Raw genomic sequence first — 22,050 nt, 5'->3', positions numbered from 1 at the left:
AAAACATTTGAATGGCAGGAGCCATGCTCTCTGTAATACCCCACTTATACCTGACAACAAACATAGACAGGTCCTAGGTTTCACCAAATAGTGCTGGTTGTTTAGTCTACACCCTTTCGAGATTTATAATCCAATACATGTAACTCTCTTGACCAGCAAAGCATACACCTGTCACGAGTGTAAAGACAGCACACATCCTTCCACGCCCCCTGAGCACAAACGCGAAAGGATCGAGATGCTTGTCAATGTCAGGAGTGTTTTGAATCTATCCTGAGCGCTTTCCCTCTGGGTGGATTTCAATGCCTCGTCACAACTGTTATTGCTCATTTTCAGTGTCTCCTCCCCTAGTGGACTCGGGTTGCAGACACACACACACCTCTCAGACTGCCTGTCAGGGAGGGAACTCTCAGGTGGGATGCACTAGGATTTCCTCACCACACGTATATAGTATCCTCTGTGGACCGCTGATGAATGAGGTGGCCTGGTTTCTTTATATAACCCCACGCTGGCTGTATTTTTGTCTTGCTGCAAGGCTGGAAACACTTTGAAGGGAGAAAAATAGGTCATGACTGTCTCTCTGTGTTTGATAAACATTGTTTTGTTATGACTGGGAGTGGGGGGGACAAAACAGCAGCAGTCAACAGAGACAGGTGTCTGTCTGATTGATGACAGATCTGTCATGCCTAACTCTCTCTCTCTCTCTCAGTGTATGCTACAGTCAGCCTCTACCTGCTCCCCCAGCGGCCTGCCACCCTGATCTTGTATGATGATGTAGTCCAGGTGCTGCTAGGATCCCCAGGTGAGTCTCTACATACTATACGTGCCTGGTCCTGTATGTGGTTCTGTATGGCTCAGTTGGTAGAGCGTGACACTTGCAGCACCGGGATTGTAGGTTTGTTTCTCGGGGCCCACCCATTTGTGAAATGTATGTATGCACGCATGACTGTCAGTCACTTTGAATAGAAGCGTCTTCTAAATGGCATATACAAAAATATGAAAAATACATACCTGTCTCCACATTGTACTTTCACGTATCTCTCCTCTTCTTCCAAAGGCAAATCTCCATTACAAAATTGCTGGCTTGTGGCTTTTTAACACGTCTCCATATGGCCTTAGATCAGTAATCACACATTTGTAAATATAAATACTAAACATTTTCACATGGTTGAGGGCCCAAATATATTTTCACAGTGGACTGTTAGGGTTGAAATAACACATAAAGCATAGCATTGGGTTCAGTACACCCTAGCACAGACAGACATTGCCGTCAGCCATCAACCATTGAGGAAATGCTTCCTTTGAAATCAATGAGAACTGCTTCACTGCCTGTGTTGCGCTCACGTTGCGTCACGCCCAATGGCAGCTTCCAAGTTCAAGAATCGCCATGGTTAAATTCTCTATGGCTGGCCTCCCGAGTCGCACAGTGGTCTAAGGCACTGCATCGCAGTGTTGCGGTGTCACTACAGCCTGGGGTTCGATCCCAAACTGTGTCACAACCGGCCGTGACTTGGAGTCTCATATGGCGGCGCACATTTGGCCTAGCGTCATCCGGGTTCGGGAGGGGGGGCTTTACTTGGCTCACTGCACTCTAGCGACCGCAGAATGACTTTGGTTGTCATTTGAACGGTGTTTCCTCCGACACATTGGTGCAACTGGCTTCTGGGTTAAGCGAGCGAGTGTTAAGAAGTGTGGTTTGGCAGGTCATGTTTCGGGCGGGACGCATGACTCGACCTTCGCCTACCCGAGCTCACTGGGGAGTTGAGCGATTAGACAAGATCGTAATCACGATATTTGGGAGAAAGGGGGGGTAAAAATGACAAAAGTAAAATGTAAATATTTTGATGGCTGATACGTGTTCATTCTATCATGTGAATTTAAATAATGATGTCACAAGAAGCTACTACTACTACTAGCTACATTGACTAGCTAGGTTCACAATGTAAACAAACAACTTGTGAAATTAGAGGATCATTTAGAACAACCGCTAGCAACAATTTAAAGGTTCATTATGCAGAAAATACTCTGCCATTTCCTGGTTGCTAACATTCAGTTTATGTGACAAAACTAACATAGAGAATCTTTGTACCATCTATACTATATATTATTTCAATAATCCAGCTTTTTGAAGCTGGTTTACAAAAACAAATTTTAAGAACAGGAGGCACAGAAATCTACCACATCTTAGACTTGCTTTCAATGAGACTGACAGATTATAACTTTTGGGAATTCGGTCAGGTCACCCAAAAACAACTGGACCAAAGCTATTGTACTTACGCATAATCGTATAGAATAAAGATGCTCTCCCTCTCTGCTCTTCTCCGCTCTCAAAACAATGCTCGGTGTAGCAGGTAAAACGCAACACAACCCTTATAGTGGAGCTGAAGAGTAATTGGCAGAACAAATGGAGCGTGCTGTCCTCTGACAACGCGGGCCTCTCTGTATTCAAAGTCAGTTACATCACTAATACATCACTCGGCCGCTACACTACAGCAAAAGAGAAACAGGCTTTTATTGTCTAATCAGCTAATCACAGCTCTTAATTTTGTGTGTACGCGTGTGTGTGCAGATGGTGTGTGTTGTGTTTTATTTCCCGACCGGTAAATCAATACAGAAAATGAAGCATCCAAACGAAATCGACCTAGATATACAGCACTCTATCTGCCTCAAGGCATTTCTAGGCAAACCAAACAGGCTGTAAATGTCTTCCAGAATTTATACCTGTTTAGGAATTGGCTGGGTGTAAAGTCCACGCTTAGTTCATCTCTATTAAATCAATTCAAGAAAGACCTATAGATTCACTGGTCGTTGTTCCATATGATTTTAATAATTGCTTTCACAGCAGCAGCGGCAGCAGTACGTACTATTGTTGTGTTATAGCCCACATTATGGGATGTGATAAACGTGATAGATACTGTCTGTTTAGTGATACCCTCTGGGTGTGAACATCTCATTTAAAACCCCTTTTTACAGCAGTTGTCACAAAGTACTTTACAGATACCCAGCCTCAAATCCAAAAGAGCAAGCGATGCAGAGTTGGATGCACAGTGGCTAGGAAAACAATCATGACATGCAGTTGGGGGTGTGTGTGTGTGTTCCGGGGAATGCTGGGTAGGAACAATACCCAATCATTTTTGAAAATGTTCCATCTTTCCCTCTGTACTCCTCTTAAATATACAGTACGAGGTGTTAGCAATAGGCACCGTGTACACCTCCCTGTCTTCTCGCCATCCTTCTTCCTCATTCTCGTCATCTCTGTCAGTTTCTCTGCTTACGCTGCCAGTACGGTGCTGTACGTGGTGCCACAGCCCTCAACGTCCTGTCACCTGTCCAGTCCAATTAGTGAGCCAGAATGATGTAATCCGCTCCAACCAAGGCCCCTTAAGAAAGCTGTACATGCGACATGCTCCCACTTTCTCTGTAGATCATGCTCTCTCTTTCTCTCTCTCTCTCTTCCTTTCTCTCTTGCTTTCTCTCTCAGACCCACACAACACACATTCTCTTTACTGTCGATCAACTGAATCTCCATACCTCCTAAATCTCTCTCTCTTCCCCCTCCTCTCTGAACTGTCAAGCCCAGGGCCCCTGATGCAGCGGTTTTCCCTGGTCTCCTTAACGATCCCAGAATCCGGGACTGACGTGACTGTATTTGTGCGCTTGCGTGACATGATGAGAGGCATTTATTGTGACTGCAGCACATTGATTTTTGGTAGCAACGGCTTAATGAGAGCCCTGTCTGTCCACTTTATTTATGCCCCAGACAGTTTTCTTTATTCCTTTGCTATTCCCTCTGTCCAAAAGGCCTTTCATGCCATAACTGACTACATATTACTCCACCCCCCCCTGTGGGGTTTTAGTAGTGTGTTGGTGATTTATGTGGCGAGGAGAGGCATCCTTTACTTGTTCAATTGATTTGGGTCTACCTGAGGTAGTTGTATGTACAACTGTTGTACAAACTTAACCCACCAGACATGTCTTTTCACTGTCCCCAAATTCAGAAAAAAACTCCCTTCCATCTCATATTGCTCAAATCAACAGCTAGCCTGGTTTACAAAAAACAGATAAAGCAACACCTCACAATGCCTCTCCCCCATTTTACCTAGATATTTTGTGTGTACTGTATGTATTGATATGTAGGCTGTGTGTGCCATTTCTTTTTATTTATGTAGTTCTGTCCTTGAGCTGTTCTTGTCTATTAATGTTCTGTAATATGTTTCATGTTTTGTGTGGACCCCAGAAATAGTAGCTGCTGCTTTCGCAAAAGCTAATGGGGATTCTAATCAAATTGAAAAAAAAATACTTAACCAGTTCCAATGACCAGATTACCCCTGTGTTCTTAGTTAGTTAGTCAGGTTTGAATAATACTTTAATTGAATCAGGATGAGATACAGTTACACAACTCTCGGGATAACACGTTGGAGCATCTGGCAACTTTTATAGAGGGACATGAATGGAGGATGTGGTCGTTTTGCTGACACACATACACTTACACACACACACTCTCCCACTCTCTCTCTCAATGCCTCCAGGGTAGTCTCGCTCAGTCAGTTAAGCGAGGAGCAGTTTAGTACGTTTGCTCTGCTGTATCTTTAAGCGGTAGAGACGAGTCTCTCAGGAGGACCAAGCACGGTAGTGTGTCGCGACGAGGGCTCTAGTATCAGGGAGAAGACAGACAGTAGATCCCTGTGCTGACGGATAGGAACTGATGAGAGGCCATCTGAAAGTGCAGCTCTCAGTGCTGAGGCTAGTCACCATGGAGACGACCCGGTGGCAGGAAACTAAAGTGTTTTGAAGAGGTGGAGTGCCAGTAAGGGGGAGGGGGGTACTTTTCAAGCTGTGTTTGACAAAACCCAAAATGCTGCGTTTGGTAGAATGAGATTGTTGGTGTGACTGTGTACTTGAAAGCATGCAGCACGTGATTGGCGTAATTAAACTGTGTAATCACAAGGTATGTTAGCTGTTTAGTAAACATTGTAGCCTGTTTGAGTGTTAGTGCATTCTGTGTTATTGTCATTATGGTTGAAACATCATTGCGCAAGTAGTAGCAGCCAATGTATATCATTCAAGGACGGCCTGCAATGAATGCATCATTGTACAACCTTGATCTTTTTACCTCCTTTTGTTACATTGTTGTAAAGATGATTCAATATACGTTACCCACTTAACACTATCTTTGCCCATAAAACCTACCTGTTAAGTCTCTTGGGTCAGACGTCATGATAATGCATTACTGGTGATAAAGCAGTGTTACACACAATTCATTGGAGCAACACGGAAGGCAAAGTTATCCCCTCGACAGTCTTTTGGTGGAGGCATATGCAGGCTCTGAAGGTATTATGCTGCGAGTGGTTGTTAGCCAGTCATAGGCCCTAGAAGTGTGTCTAAACCTTTAATCATCTGGTTGTGTGTCTTATCTGTGTGCTTCATGATAGGAACCATAGCAGGGATATCAACAAGGCTATTTCTCAGCTGTGGCATTGAGCCTGATGTGTCCACATCGACAGAAAAACCTCCAGGGAAGTGAATTGGTTGTCACAAAAAAAATGGGCAAACACATACAGTGTCAGCAGTAAGTGACTGTAACCTAGCTAACACAAATCGTGCTGTAATTCAATCAATCACTGCATCCCAGCTGCACTTCTAACTCAAATATCATGCCTTTACAACACACACACACACAACATTATGTAAATTTAGAGCGACCTCCGCGTCTGGCATATGCTGCTCTGTGGTGGCTACGCTCGGTGATCACACTTTCCCATCATGCCTCCCTCCATATGCTCTGCCCTGTCCATTGTTTTTCTCGATGCTCTGTGATGTCTTACTGAACACCTGGGCCTTGTCCGTTGGTATGGAAACAAGGGAACAAAGGGTTCACTAAAATCTCAACTTGTTCTATCTCATTCCGCTGTCTCTAAGCCTAGCCATGTCGCAGCATCAAGCCATTTTATATGTTGATTAGTGCTGTGGCATATAGCACAAGTATTCAGCAGCACCCATTTAGTACGAAGCCCTGTCTTTGAGTCTGGATGAGGTAGGGGCATACATTTTTGTGAGTATGGAACATTTCTGGGATCTTTTATTTCAGCTCATGAAACATGGGACCAACACTTTACATGTGGTGTTTATATTTGAATTCAGTGTGTATATATACAGTTGAAGTTGGAAGTTTACATACACTTAGGTTGGAGTCATTAAAACTTGTTTTTCAACCACTTCACAAATTTCTTGTTAAACAAACTATAGATTTGGCAAATCGGTTAGGACATCTACTTTGTGCATGATACAAGTAATTGTTCCAACAATTGTTTACAGACAGATTATTTCACATATATAATTCACTGTATCATGATTCCAATTCCAGTGATCGATTATTTGGTCCCCATACACCAACCGCGATCACGACACGCAGTTTAAAATATCAAAACAACCAATGAACCAATGACATTATTTTGGGGACAGGTCGAAAAGCATTAAACATATATGGCAATTTAGCTAGTTAGCTTGCACTTGCTAGGTAATTTTTCCTATTTAGCTAGCTTGCTGTTGCTAGCTAATTTGTCCTATTTAGCTAGCTTGCTGTTGCTAGTTAATTTGTCCTGGGATATAAACATTAGGTTGTTATTTTACCTGAAATGCACAAGGTCCTCTACTCCGACAATTAAACCACACATAAAACGGTCAACCAAATTGTTTCTAGTCATCTCCTCCTTCCAGGCTTTTTCATCTTTGAACTTGTATGGTGATTGGCATCTAAACTTTCATTGTATTACTACACCAACCGGCAACACAGTTCATTATTCAATCAGCCACGTGGGTATAATCAATGAGGAGATGGCACGTGGGTACCTGCTTCGATAAACCAATGAGGAGATGGGAGAGGCAGGACTTGCAGCGCGATCTGCATCAGAAATAGGAATGACTTCTATTTTAGCCCTTGGCAACGCAGACGCTCGTTGACACGCGCGAGTAGTGTGGGTGCAATAATTGAATAACATAGATTCCTAAATTTATTTTGCAACGCACGTGACGCGAGTGGTGTGGTCAGCCTGTAAGTTGACTGTGCCTTTAAACAGCTTGGAAAATTCCAGAAAATTATGTCATGGCTTTAGAAGCTTCTGATAGTCTAATTGACATCCTTTGAGTCAATTGGAGGTGTACCTGTAGATTTATTTCAATGGCGTACCTTTAAACTCAGTGCCTCTTTGCTTGACGTCATGGGAAAATCAAAATAAATCAGCCAAGACATCAGAAAAAATTGTAGACCTCCACAAGTCTGATTCATCCTTGGGAGCAATTTCCAAATGCCTGAAGGTACCACGTTCATCTGTTCAAACAATAGTACATAAGTATAAACACCATGGGACCACGCATCTGAAATACCGCTCAGGAAGGAGACGCGTCCTGTCTCCTAGAGATGAACATACTTTGGTGCGGAAAAAGGGGGAGGCTTGCAACCCGAAGAACACCATCCCAACTGTGAAACACTGGAACTCTAAACTCAATGGGGTTAGCGTTAGCATTGGCTCTACAGCGCAGCACACAAAGAGTTGCTCCCCAGTCCTCACTCCTGTGTGTTTTCCAGTCTTGTTGACAGATGGCACGCTTAGGCTGAGCTTTCACCCCAGCCAAACCCTGGCTCTGGGCGGCATCAATAAGACGAGATCACACAATGCAGGGCACCGCCATTCATTTGTCACCTCTAATGGCGGTACCCCCTCAAGGTCAAAAGTACTCAGTTGTATGCCTGCACGTTTAATGCAGAAGGCAATGTGTCTTCTATCTTCTATGCATGGCCTTACTTTTTGTGTGTGAATGAGTAATTACATTATATGGCCCAATGAAACTCCAACACGCTTTGTGAAATGGAGTGCAGTACTTTTAACTGATGAATGGCTGGGTGGAATGAATCAGTGTCCTATTCCCTCTGGGGGTCTCTTCTTAATCGTACTCAACCAGGCTTTCAGCAGACATGTAGGTGATGGATGACCCATGTTCTCTCTTGGGACCCCTACTGCCACTCTCCCCCTTTGATCCCTTTGACCCCTGCAACCACCCCACCACTCCCTCCTTGGCCCTTCCCTCCTCTCAGAGCAGAACCCAAGGAGTGACCCAGTCTGCCTGCCTCTCAGGGCCATTGCAGAGTCCTTTTGAGGTTTGTTTGTGTGAGTCTTCAAATTCCCCTCTCAGTCCTCTTCTCTCTCCAGCTTTCCTTTATGCCATTGCTTCCTCCTCAGTCTGGCTGGGATCCTGCTCTGCTTAACAGACGGGCACTGTTCAGAGATCCTCATGGCAAGAGGACCCAGAGAGGACCACCTGTACCAACCAATCAGCTCTGTGTTTTCTAGAGCCATGCCCCAGATCACGTCCCTGCCCTGGGCTAGCTTCAGTGAAGGAAGGGCAGCAGCTTGTCCCCTCTGATGGCGGGGGGCTACAGAAAGGAAGGAGCACAGAGGCAGGAAAGGGATGGTGAAGAATAAGAAGTTAAAGCACAGCTCCACCAAGGAGTGGTCTGGCTTCTATGAGGAAGTCCACACTTCACAGGTCCATATAATTATACTGAACACAAATATAAACACACCTGACAGGTGTGGCATATCAAGAAGCTGATGAAACAGCATGATCATTACTCTGGTGCACCTTGTGCTGGGGCAAATTAAAGGCCACTCTAACATGTGCAGTTTTGTCACACAACAAAGATAATTTAATGTTAATTTCTCTACCATAGGGATGTCCATGATAGCAATGACAAGTTTCAAGTTCATAGACCACTATGGGGTGGATTTACAGTGGTTTAAATGGACACGTAAAATCAGATTATTTCTATTTGTCTATAACTCTTTTGGTCAATCCCTTAGCTTTTTTTCTGAAACTATGTTAAGTTGTGTACGATTTAGACTCATTTGGTCATATGATTCATGAGAGGAAGATTTTTTTTTTTAATCATATTTTTGCTAGTGTATGCGCTAATAAGTATCTAATGGGGTATAGTGTGGCCATCTTTGAATGCATCAGCATTATTTTCTCAATCTCTTTAGGGACTATTGTGATGAGTCCAAAGACCAACTTTGGAGTGAATCTGACTTTTACTCTATGAGAAGACACATCTTTTCTGATTATTTTAAGCATTAGCGTTACATAGTCCAAAAAGTTTTTTTAAAGATATCAATGCCAAACTTAATTGTTCATCATGTTAACGTCGTTGATCACCTAGCAACTCTCAGGTTGATAGGCCATTCAGAAGTGGATTTACACTGAACAAAAATATAAATGCAACATGCAACAATTTCTAAGATTTTACTGAGTTACAGTTCATATAAGAAATCAGTCAATTGAAATAAATTCATTAAGCCCTAATCTATGGATTTCACTTGACTGGGAATACAGATATGCATCTGTTGGTCACAGATAGCTTTAAAAAAAGAAAAATAAGTTGTGTGGCTCAGAAAACCAGTCAGTATATGGTGTGACCACCATTTGCTTCATGCCGCGCAACACATCTCCTTCACATATTGATCAGGCTGTTGATTGTGTCATGGGGACTGTTGTCCCACTCCTCTTCAATAGCTATTCGAAGTTGCTGGATATTGGCGGGAACTGGAACACACTGTCATACGCGTTGATCCAGAGCATCCCAAACATGTTCAATGGGTGGCATACTCTGGTGAGTAAGAACTGGGATATTTTCAGTTTCGAGGAATTGTGTACAGATCCTTGCGACGTGGGCGTCCGTTATCATGCTGAAACATGAAGCGATGGCGGCTGAATGGCACAAAAGTACGCCCCGGGACCTCGTCACAGTATCTCTGTGCATTCAAATTGCCATTAATAAAATGCAACCGTGTTTGTTGTCCGCAGCTTATGCCTGCCACCGCCACAATGGGGCACTCTGTTCACAACGTTGACATCAGCAAACGACTCGCCCACACAACGCCATACACACGGTCTGCCATCTGCCCGGAACAGTTTAAACTGGGATTCATCCGTGGAGAGCACATTTCTCCAGCGTGCCAGTGACCATCGAAGGTCAGAATTTGCCAACTGAAGTCAGTTACGTAGCCGAACTGCAGTCAGGTCAAGACCCTGGTGTGGACGACGAGTTCGCAGATGAGCTTCCCAGGTGTTCTGCGGTTGTGAGGCTAGTTGGACATACTGGTAAATTCTCGAAAACGAAGTTGGATGCAGCTTATGGTAGAGAAATTAACATTAAATTCTCTGGCAACAGCTCTGGTGGACATTCCTGCAGTCAGTATGCCAATTGCACGCGCTCTCAACTTGAGACATCTGTGGCATTTTGTTGTGTGACAAAACTGGACATTTTAGAGTGGCCTTTTCATTGTCCCAGCACAAGGTGCACCGGTGTAATGATCATGCTGTTTAATCAGATTCTTGATATGCCACACCTGTCAGGTGGATGGATTATCTTGGCAAAGTTGAAATGCTCACTAAAAGGGATGTAAATAAATTCGTGCACAACATTTTAGAGATACGTTTTTTTGTGCGTATGGAACATTTCTGGTATATTTTATTTCAGCTGGGACCAACACTTTACTTGTTGTTGCATTGATATTTTTGTTCACTATAAATGGACACACAAAATCAGATTTCCTGATTTATCAGTAACTCAGCCATATCTTAACCAAGCTTTTCTCAAATTATGTTAAAAGATGTACCATGGACCTACATACCGAATGTTGTGTTATTTGCACTTATGGTTCACGAGAAGAAGTTCCACGATGGAGGAAATCTATCCTGAAAGACCTAATGGGTCTTTGAGGCAAATTTGTTCAGCATGAGGAAAGACGCCTACATACAATGACTGTTCAATGATCCAAGACCAGCTCAGATAATCCCTACCATTGTGACAATGAGTCGTCATAATGCTGCATCAAATGTACATGATCCTAGGGGCATTGGCAAACACAATGTAAGTAACTTCATTTATGTGCCCCTAATTGCACAGAATACTTCTGTTTATCCTACAGCTATTGTATGCCGTAATCATGAGCCTATGAACCAGAGTTACACTGTTAGCACTGAGGTGGTGTGCCCTAGTAGGAAGACCACTTTGTGCAGCTCACCCTGCACTATCAGCTCCAATATAACTAACATGAGTAAGTCTACTTCTGATAAACTTACCAGTAAAGCATTAAAAACAATCAAGCAACCCAGAAAAGTGCTAAAAATAGCCCATATTAACATAAGCAGCCTGAGAAACAAGGCCCATGAAGTCAAGAACTTGCTTGTAACAGATGACATAGTCAGAATATCAATCTTTGAGACTCACTTAGATAGTACCTTTGATGATACAGTGGTAGCAATACATGGTTATAACATCTACCGAAAAGACAGAAATGCCAACGGAGGCGGTGTTGCGGTCTATATTCAAATCCACATTCCTGTTAAGCTTAGAGACAATCTAATGTTAAATACTGTTGAAGTAATATAGCTACAGGTTCACCTGCCTCACCTAAAGCCCATTCTTGTGGGAAGCTGCTATAGACCACCAAGTGCTAACAGTCAGTATCTGGATAATATGTGTGAAATGCTTGATAATGTATGTGATATCAAAAGAGAAGTATATTTTCTGGGTGATTTAAATGTTGACTGGCTTTCATCAAGCTGCCCACTCAAGAAAAAACTTCAAACTGTAACCAGTGACTACAACCTGATTCAGGTTGTCAGTCAACCTACCAGGGTAGTTACAAACAGCACAGGAATGAAATCATCAACATGTATTGATCACATCTTTACTAATGCTGAAGAAATTTGCTTTAAAATGGTATCCAAATCCATAGAATGTAGTGATCACAATATAATAGCCATATCTAGGAAAAACCAATGTTCCAAAGGCTGGGCCTAATATAAGAGGTCACACAATAAGTTTTGTAGTGATTCATATGTTGATGATGTAAAGAATATTTGCTGGTCTGTGGCGTGTAATGAGGAGCCACCAGACGCTACACTTGACACATTTATGAAATTGCTTATTCCAGTTACTAATAAGCATGCAACCATTTAAGAAAATGACTATTAAAATTGTTAAATCCCCTTGGCTTGATGAGGAATTGACTAATAATATGGTTGAGAGGGATGAGGCAAAAGGTATGGCAAATAAGTCTGGAAGCCTAACTGATTGGCAAACATACATGCTTTTTTAATTTGCAGTGACTAAATAAACTATACTTTGAAACAGATAAATTATATAAAGAATGATAGTAAAAAGCTTTGGGGCACCTTAAATTACATTTTGGGGGGGGGGGAAAGCCAACTCGGCTCCATCATTCATTGAATCAGATGGCTCATCACAAAGCCACTGATATTGCCAACTGCTTTAATGACATTTTCATTGGCAAAATAAGCAAACTCCGCAACAAACGCTGACGCTACACATCCAAGTATATCGGACCAAATTATGAAAGACAAGAATTGTACTTTTGAATTCTGTAAAGTCAGTGTGGAAGAGGTGAAATAATTATTGTTGCCTATCAACAATGACAAGCCACAGGCTCTGACAATCTGGATGGGAAATTACTGAGGATAATAGCAGATGATATTGCCACATCTTCAATTTAAGCCTACTAGAAAGTGTGTGCCCTCAAGACTGGAGAGAAGCTAAAGTCATTCCGCTACCCAAGAATGGTAAAGCCCCCTTTACTGACTCAAATAGACGATCAAACAGCCCGTTACCAACCCTTAGTAATCTTCTGGAAAAAAATTGGACCAGATACAATGCTAATTCACAGTAAATAAATTGAAAACAGACTTTCAGCATGCTTATATAGGGAAGGACACTCAACAAGCACAGCACTTACACAAATGACTGATGATTGGCTGAGAGAAATTGATGATAAAATGATTGTAGGGGCTGTCTTGTTGGACTTCAGTGGAGCTTATGACATTATTGATCATAGTTTGTTGCTGGAAAAACGTATGTGTAATGGCTTTAATGTGGACAAATAGTTACTTGTCTAACAGAACACAGACGGTGTTCTTTAATGGAAGCCTCTCAAACGTAATCGAGGTAGAATCAGGAATTCCCCATGATAGCTCTTTTAGGCCCCTTGCCTTTTAAAATGTTTACACTTAACAAAGAGTTGCAGTTAGTTTCAGAGTAGGTGGCAAGGAATAAGTTAGCCTTAAATATTTCTAAAAGTAAAATCATTGTATTTGGGACAAAACATTCACTAAACCCTAAACCTTAACTAAATCTTGTAATAAATGTGGAAATTGAGCAAGTTGAGGTGACTAGACTGCTTGGAGTAATCCTGGATTGTAAACTGTCATGGTCAAAACATATTGATATAATAGTAGCTAAGATGGGGAGAAGTATGTCCATAATAAAGCGTTGCTCTACCTTCTTAACAACACTATCAACAAGGCAGGTCCTACTGGCCCTATTTTGTCGCACCTTGACTAATGTTCAGTCGTGTGGTCAAGTGTCACAAAAAAGGACTTAGGAAAATTGCAATTGGCTCAGAACTGGGCAGCACGGCTGGCCTTTGGATGTACACAGAGCTAATATTAATACTATGCATGTCAATCTCTCCTGGCTCAAAGTGGAGGAGAGATTGATTTCCTCACTACTTGTATTTATGTGAGGTACTGACATGTTGAATGCACCGAGCGATCTGTCTAAACTACTAGCACACAGCTCGGACACCCATGCATACCCCACAAGACATGCCACAAGGGGTCTCTTCACAGTCCCCAAGTCCAGCACAGACTATGGGAGGCACACAGTACTACATAGAGCCAAGACTACATGGAACTCTATTCCACATCAAGTAACTGATGCAAGCAGTAAAATTTGTTTAAAAAACACCTTATGGAACAGCGGGGACTATGAAGCAACACAAACATAGGCACAGACACATGCATACAAACACGATAACATACGCACTATACACACACATGGATTTAGTACTGTAGATATGTGGTAGTGGTAGAGTAGGTACCTGAGGGCACACAGTGTGTTGTGAAATCTCTGAATGTATTGTAATGTTTTTACATTTTATGAACTGCCTTAATTTTGCTGGACCCCAGGAAGAGTAGCTGCTGCCTTGGCAAATACAACGTTTCAAGTATTTAGATCAAACAGGGCGACAGATATGAGGGTTTAAGTGAGACCGCTTATAGCAAACGGTGGCATTCTTATTGACCAAGTTACTCATGGCATCTAGTTTCTCTGTGCCAAATTAGAAAAATAGTTACCAATCTATGCTTGAGTTATTTGACAATGTCAACAACAATTATTCAGAGAATAACAATAGGTTTCAACCCGTAATGAGAGTAGAAAAAAGATTAAGAGAGATATCATCTCCAATGCAGGGACAGAGAAGGTGTCAAATGGGGATATGTGAGTGAAAAGACAAACTGAACACGTCTCACAGAGATTGACAAAGAGAACCTAGGAAAAGAAGTGCCAACACGCTACTCTAGAGATGAGGTGGAATGGAACGATGAGGGAGAGGGAGAGGGAGAGAGAGAGCGAGAGAGAGGGAGAGAGAGATACTACAATACAGCCGGCCTGGGGTGTTCAGTATAGTATAGACCCTCTGCATGGACATGCTCGCCTGGCTGTCTGCACAGATCAGGCCCCATGGTCACCAAATACTAATCATATTAGACAAGTGGCACAGTTACGGGGGGGCCAGTGTATTTTTAGGCCTCTTTTTTTCCCCTTGTGGCAAGCCGAATCAAACGGGGAGAATGGGATTATAGTATGACAGGCAGGTAGACTGTTGTCCAACCTGCAGGGTTAGTCTCTATTGTCTTACTATAGACCAGCAAATCCTGCTAGCTGTCACAATCCCTGGATGCTGCCACTGTATGTGTGCTGGTTGTCATTTCAATTTGAGGGTTGGATTGATCCTGTGGTAGGTTCTGTATAATCGGAATAAATTATACATAAATAATTTAGTGTCTCTCTAAAACTGTTTTGTGGGGAGGAAATATTGTTATTCTATTATTACTAGTATTATAAACAGTACTATCTATATTCCATGAAAACTGTCTACAACTCTTCACTTTGTATTATCCCATTTCATAGGCCATATGATTGCCACACCAATGCCGGAAACGTTATGCTGCTTGTTCAGTTGCACCCCCAATCTCAGACTCCTTCTCTCTCTCCTCCTTCCCCCACTTTCTCTCCTCTCTCACCCCTTCCCCCTCCAGGAGTCAAAAACCAGCCATGGATACAGCTCCAGAGGAAAGCAGTGACTCTGGCCCTCAACTCTACCAGCCCAGAGCTCTCTGCTGTGCTGACGTCCGCACAGAGTCAGTATGAGATAGGAGGTTTCCCTTACCCATTGGGCCTGGAGAGCAATGCCACCGGTGAGAAATAGAGGGAGGGGTTGGAGGGTGCTTTGGACGGTGGAAGAAGAGAGGGCGGACAGAGGGGGAGGGGGGGGAACAGGAGGATTGAAAAGGAGAAGGAAGGTAGGAAGAGAAGGATGGATGGAGGGGAATACATGGGTAAAAGACAGGCTGAAAATGCAGAATTGCTCAAGTGGAAAATCCAGAGATTTTGACCAAATAGATTTCTGTCAAAAACTCCCAAATTATGAGAAATGATGGCAGGAAACCATGGTAGAAGTATGATTACATAGTATTATGTCTGAGTGTCATGAATGATGAGAAGCCAATGCATAGTGTCTGTTGCAAAGACTCTTCTGACAAGTGTAAACCAGGTCAACCATGATGATGATGATGATGCCTTAGAATTGGTGAACAAACGGTAAAATGCTGAGGGTGAATATTGTGATATTTGCACTATGACGGTAGCGTTGGCGTTATTTGTGTTGAGAGGCGTGGTAGCGAGCCTTGTTTGGGATTTTCTACTGTCGGGTTCCACACCACACTGGTGTTTGGTCTAAAGACCTTTTGTATCGTCTCTCCCCAGGGGCTAACAGTAGCTGGGTGGGCCTGACTGCGGTGGCGGCGGTCAATGCCCAGCTCTTCAGTCGTAACGGGACCAGTGTTCAGGTGTGGGACCCCGTCCATATCTGCATCCCCCTGCCCTTAGACACACCCCTGCAGACAGCCACCAGTGTCCCCGTGTGGAGGTTCGATGACAAGACAGGTAAAGGGAACCACCCACCATCATAGCTGACCAATACTGAGAGCCCTCCATGTACAAGTGTCATCAATTTGTTTGATAGAGTGCTGACTCTTGGGTGCTGTCAGTTGAAAATGGTTTCCCTAAAAAAAATGTCCTTGTATACAGTAACATCCTCGTACATACTTTAGCCAGTTTCATTTGTTCATCAACATTGGGCTTGCTGCTATACTCAAATACATACATTAAAAATGCCTGTCAATAAAAAAAAATGCCATTGATAGTAAGCCACCGTCCGTCGGACCACAAATCTAAGGCATATAAATGGCAGTGGTCTGAGCTTGGAAAGGGGCGAATAAGAGGAACCTCCAGTCCATCTGCTCTAACTATGGCTGCCTGGACTCCCAGCTGGTCACAGGTAGCCTGGTTCAACCAGACTGAACGCTGTGCCCAGCAGTGTTTTCCTCAGTTCAGTGTGGTTTACCCAGGCTAGCTGATCCTGTCTCACATGGGTTAATCCTCTTCCGCGCTGCTCCTCAGTGTCTAAAATATCGCAGTTCACTTGGCTGACAGTACTGTTATACAACTGCTGTGCATGCTTTCATAGGGAGGGAGCCTCACAACGCTCTCCATCTCTTTCTCTCTCTTACACATCTCTCTCTTTCTGTCTCTCTCACACACACAAACACACTCTTTCTCCCGTTCATTCTGTCTCCCCCTCTCACGCTCTCTTTCTCTCACATACACACTCTCTCTGCCTCTCTCTTGCTCTGCATCTGCCTCCCTCTCTCTCCCTCTTGCTTTCTCTCTTTTGAATTTTTTATTTAAACGTAACCTTTATTTAACTAGGCAAGTCAGTTAAGAACAAATTCTTATTTACAATGACGGCCTACCCCGGCCAACGTTGTGCGCTGCCCTATGGGACTCCATATCACGTCCGGATGTGATACAGCCTGGAATCAAACCAGGGACTGTAGTGACGCCTCTTGCACTGAGATGCAGTGCCTTAGACTGCTGCTTCACTCAGGAGCCCCCTCTTCCTCTCTCACGCTCACTCTCTCTGCCTCTCTCTCTGCCTCTCTCTCTCTGCCTCTCTCTCTCTTCCTCTCTCACGCACACTCTCTCTGCCTCTCTCTCTCTTTCTCTCTCTCATACACTTTCCTCCTTTGCTTTATGCAGTGGTGTAAAGTACTTAAGTAAAAAATACTTTCAAGTACTACTTAAGTAGTTTTTTGGGGTATCTGTACTTTACTTTTATTTATATATTTTTTACTAGTTTTACTTTTACTTCATTACATTCCTTAGGAAAATATTGTACTTTTTACTCCATACATTTTCAATGACACCCAAAAGTACTGGTTACATTTTGAATGCTTAGCAGGACAGGAAAATAGTCAAATTCACACACTTATCAAGAGAACATCCCTGGTCATCCGTACTGCCTCTGATCTGGCGGACTCACTAAACACACATGCTTTGTTTGTAAATTATGTCTGAATGTTGGTGTGCCCGTGGCTTTCCGTAATTAAAAAAATAAATAAAAATGGTTACATCTGCTCTGCTTAATATAAGGAATTTGAAATGATTGATACTTTTACTTTTGATACTTAAGTATATTTTAAACCAAGTACTTTTAGACTTTTATTCAAGTAGAATTTTACTGGGTGACTTTTACTTGAGTTAATTTCTATTAAGGTATCTTTACTTTTACTCAAGTATGATAGTTGGGTTCTTTTTCCACCACTGGCTTTATGGAACCGATGCCTAAAAACTCCAGACCAGGGTTGTTTCTTGTCCTGACAACCGGTCCGGACTTCCCATGGCAGCCATTGTTCCAGTGTGTCTGAACCGGAACAGGCAGATCACTGCAGATCTCATTGACATGCCTGGCATTTCCCTACCGAGATTCACATTACCATAACTATGCTGAAGAAACCCTGGTAAACACTTCCTATGAATGTCCTCTTCATTACGCAGTATGGATTTAGTCATAGATGTTTATGACCAGTTATTAGTGCCTATGTTGTGCATTTATTATGCATGATTCGTAGCTCAGGCGTTCTAAATGTGCTTATAATGCATTATGAAGAGGGTATTCATCGGAAGTGTTACCAAAGCCATGGGCCTATTTCTACAGATCTCCATGATTAACCTCAACTTCTTGAAGTTGGATGTCAAGGATGGGACAGTACACAATGGACTGAGAAGAGCAAGTCTAATGAATAAAAAGTAATAACCAACCAGACACTTGCCCTGTCTGGATAGGTCTTCCCAAGGGTAGATGATGAAGCACCTATCTGGCAGGCTCCATTTTGGATTCCCGGGGTCCTTCCATGATTGTATCGTCAATACAGAGAGGAATATGCATGCGCAACTCCGAACTATCGCATTTAGAAATCATGGGCATGCATTGATCGGCAGATCCCAATGATGCACAACAGATGGGTGTGTCATTCCGATACCATAGTTGTGGGTTCAATGTGCAGCAAACATGAAAACAGACTTTGTGTGAACATCCCTTTTCAACACCCTGTGGGAAAACTGCAGCTGAAGAGTGTTGTTGTCCTGAAGCCTGATGATGTGATTAGGCCTGTTATGTAGCTCCAGGAGGCCTGGGACAGAGGAGGCAATGTTCCCCACCTCTCTGGTCCTATGTTGCCACGGTGACATGTTATGAGATGCAAACAGAGACACAGATGGACGGAGGAGGGAGGGAGGAGAGGTTTGAAGGATTAGTGTTTTTGAGTAGAGGAGAAAGGGGACAACAAAGCTGTGGTGGAGGGAGAGATTTTTGATAGTGGGATGAGCTGGTCTGTTGGAGTTAGCTGTAGGCTATTACTTCTCTTTTCTTACTCACATCCTGTCAGGGTGGCTAAGATGACTGAGGATTAATGGTTGTGAGTGCTGACCCTAACGTTCAGTGTTGGGACAAAACAGGTTACTGCCAATTGACTAGGCACCCCCCACTAACAACAATCTCTCACTCTCGAGCTCCATTAAGTGGCTTATATTGTGGGTATTTGTGGGTGTTGAATTTAGTAGTTTGCTCAAATTCGATGCATGCAAATGTTTTACTTTGTACCGTAGCTGAGAGTAAATGGAAATCAAATCTTTACAGTAAAACCCAAAAGAACAATATAGCACAGGATTTAAGCAAAGTGATTAGTCAAACAGAGCGTTGCAGCGTTAGGTTCATGCATTATTTAACTGTATGGGTCTTTATTCAACCGTCCACTAAGTGGGAGGCCCAGAGCTCATATCTCATTATCTGCAGTGACGAACGAACAGTTAGCTAGGTGGTGAGAGGCTTAGTGATTATAATGTGGACACCAGGGTGGATGTGTTGTTTAACCGTGTCATCTCTAAAGGGGTCACCTCTAATTCCACCATGCACACACACATTCACACACCCTGCTCTGGGGATGTGGGCTTTTGTTTGCTTAAGAGGGGAGAGTGCCCCCCACTGACCCTCATGTAGTACTGCAGCAAGTGGTGTCCTACAGTATGTCTCGAGTGCTCTATACAGTATTTCACTATATATTGTATACATAAAAGCGGGTTCACTTCTGGATAACAGCGCGTAGGAATAAGGAATTCTTTGTTTCCGTCATGGTTTAGTTTACGTCCAACGAAGTCACGTTCTTTCCCTGAGTTATCCTGAGTTTTCCCTGACCTATGCAGAAGCAGTAAACCTGAAAGTGTCTACTCTAAACAAATCAAGTAACATCGCAGGTTCACCCAATGTCAACAAGTACTAGACAGGTAGAATCCCACACTGAATCCCACACAGAGAAATAAAATAAACTCCCGTGGAGCTTTAAGATCAGTGTTGAGTAGAGAAATGGGCCTCTAGTCTAGTATGCCCAGGGGGTCCTCTAGATTTATGAGTTACTGTAAGTCTGGATGCCTGGGCCTCTCTTCCAGAGTTAGGTTTTACACCAGATTTCTCTCTCACACACACACACTTCACTCCTCCAGTGTGCCAGGTTACACTTGCAAGACTTTGTGCTAAGGCTTTAAATCCACAATGTGTTTTGTAGATGTTTGGGGCAGAAGGTGAGGTTTGGGAAACCTGCCAGGAGCACTCGGAATACTCTAGCAAATAGAATCAGGTGCTGCCATGGAAGCCTTTAGTTGGTGGGTACTGTAGTGTACTGTGGCACTGTGACAGATCTATCAAGGAAGAGCTAAATGGGCTGTAATGCCAGGCTGCTGACTGTCAGTCTACATTGAGACTGAGAGGAAATTAGATTTTAGAGTGAATCATGGAGAAGATTAATATTCATTGGATGTGGGTGGATGGCCAGAGTGAGCTGCCACTGAAGAGAGAAATGGATTTGTTTCGGACTGATTCACACGTTTGTGTGTATGTGGGTGTGCGTGCAGTCTGTGCATATCCATTTGCACATATGCATGACACTTGAGTACAAGAGAAAATGCAGTGTGATGATGAGTCAAAAAAGTTGAATCAAAGTTGAACATGACCCTTTCGTCAGGTGGGAGGAAAACTCTTTCTTTCTCTCTCTCTCTCTCTCTCTGTCCATGATGACCCCTCCCATGTGATCTCCTTCAAGGCGTCTTTAAAAGGGAAAGGAGGAGGAAGAAGGACGACACAGTGTTTCTTGTTCCATATAGCCCAGGAGACTCTAAATCAGAGGCGCCATTATCTCTCCAGACTCAGCTGTGTGTGTTTGTTTTGGAGACGGATCACATGCATGCACACACTCTGTCAGGGAGTTGTGGGGGGTGGCTTGGAAATCCCCCTGCCTTATACTGAGGAGATAAACAAAAGCCCCTTCTACTGTTCATCAGTGTGCATGGCGACCCCTAGTGGTCGACATACAGAACTACATCCATGGTCGAGCACTTCCTAGATAAGTGATCTGGCATGACACACATTCACACTTCAATTCACTCTCACCTCCCTTTTACCCTACTTTAGAGGATTGTTGAGTGTGTTTCTATTCACACCACTTAGGTTGTGTTAATTAGAGCTTGGCTCAATATGTAGCCTAGAAGTCCTATGTTGACTTCTCAGGTGGTTCAATGTTTGAGGTTGTGGATGCCATATCGTCTATTAATGTCTAAAAATAGATGTACTGTAGCCAATGGGCAGTAAAGCTGACCTAATGGATTTTCAGGCCTCCGTCTGTATTCACAAAGCGTCAGTAGAAGTGCTGATCTAGGATCAGTTTTGACTTTTTAGATCATAATGAATAAGATGACCTGATCCTAGATGAGCACTTTTAATTAATACAGGCCCTGGTTGTATTGCTGCTGTGATGACAAAGGCAATATATTCACAGACTTTCCTTGCCTGGGGTATTAGCACTACAAATGTTTGTAGTCTAAACAGATGATATTGATCTAATAATTATTTAAGCTAATAGTTGTATTGCTTATTCGATTTGAAAGGCAATGTTATGTTTATTTTTTTTTAAATATGTTATTAATCATAAGCTATATCTTACTTTAAACTTGACATTTTTATTTTAGACCACTGTTTGCATTCTCCCTTACAATGTGTTAAAATCATTCAGGACACTTGCATAAGTAACATGTAGGCCTAATCATAACCTGCTTCTGTGTTTGTTTTCTGCAAAGTGAAAATGCTAACGAGAATGACAGAAATAAAAACTATTTTAGGAGCGGGAGGATGATGTAGAAGGGGACCTTGGGTGTACTGTGGGCAGAGGTCTCCCTGTCAAGACGCATTAAGCTACTGAATCCTGACCCTCTCCTCGGGGCGCCTGGCATCATGGGAAATGGTTCTTCTCTTCTTCCTTTCTCTTTTTTTTGTGACCAAGTTTTTATTTATTTTCTCTTTATTTATTTTTTAAATATTTTTTTTCCCCCTCGCTCCTCTTTTGTTATTGTGGTTATGGTCGGAAAGCATCTCCCTGGACTCAAAGCTGTCTTCCTTCCCTGAATCACGTTATTCGCTCATCATTTGTGTATGTTCTGTACAGGCGAGCTACGCATCACTGGAT

The 22,050-nt window shown here is 42.9% G+C and overlaps 1 protein-coding gene across 1 annotated transcript in view; it reads left to right on the top strand.

Annotated features, from left to right (window-relative positions):
* fam171a2a (family with sequence similarity 171 member A2a) overlaps positions 1–22,050 on the top strand; it is a 63,251-nt gene that overhangs the window by 30,785 nt on the left and 10,416 nt on the right. The window contains exons 3-5 of the mRNA XM_024432902.2: positions 707–799; positions 15,178–15,336; positions 15,905–16,084. Of these exons, the coding sequence (XP_024288670.1) occupies positions 707–799; positions 15,178–15,336; positions 15,905–16,084 (432 nt within the window). The remainder of the gene's footprint in view (positions 1–706; positions 800–15,177; positions 15,337–15,904; positions 16,085–22,050) is intronic.

This window comes from Oncorhynchus tshawytscha, linkage group LG09, assembly GCF_018296145.1.
Source record: "Oncorhynchus tshawytscha isolate Ot180627B linkage group LG09, Otsh_v2.0, whole genome shotgun sequence".
NCBI classification, from domain to species: Eukaryota; Metazoa; Chordata; class Actinopteri; order Salmoniformes; family Salmonidae; genus Oncorhynchus; species Oncorhynchus tshawytscha.
This window is presented reverse-complemented; position numbering and strand designations above follow the sequence as displayed.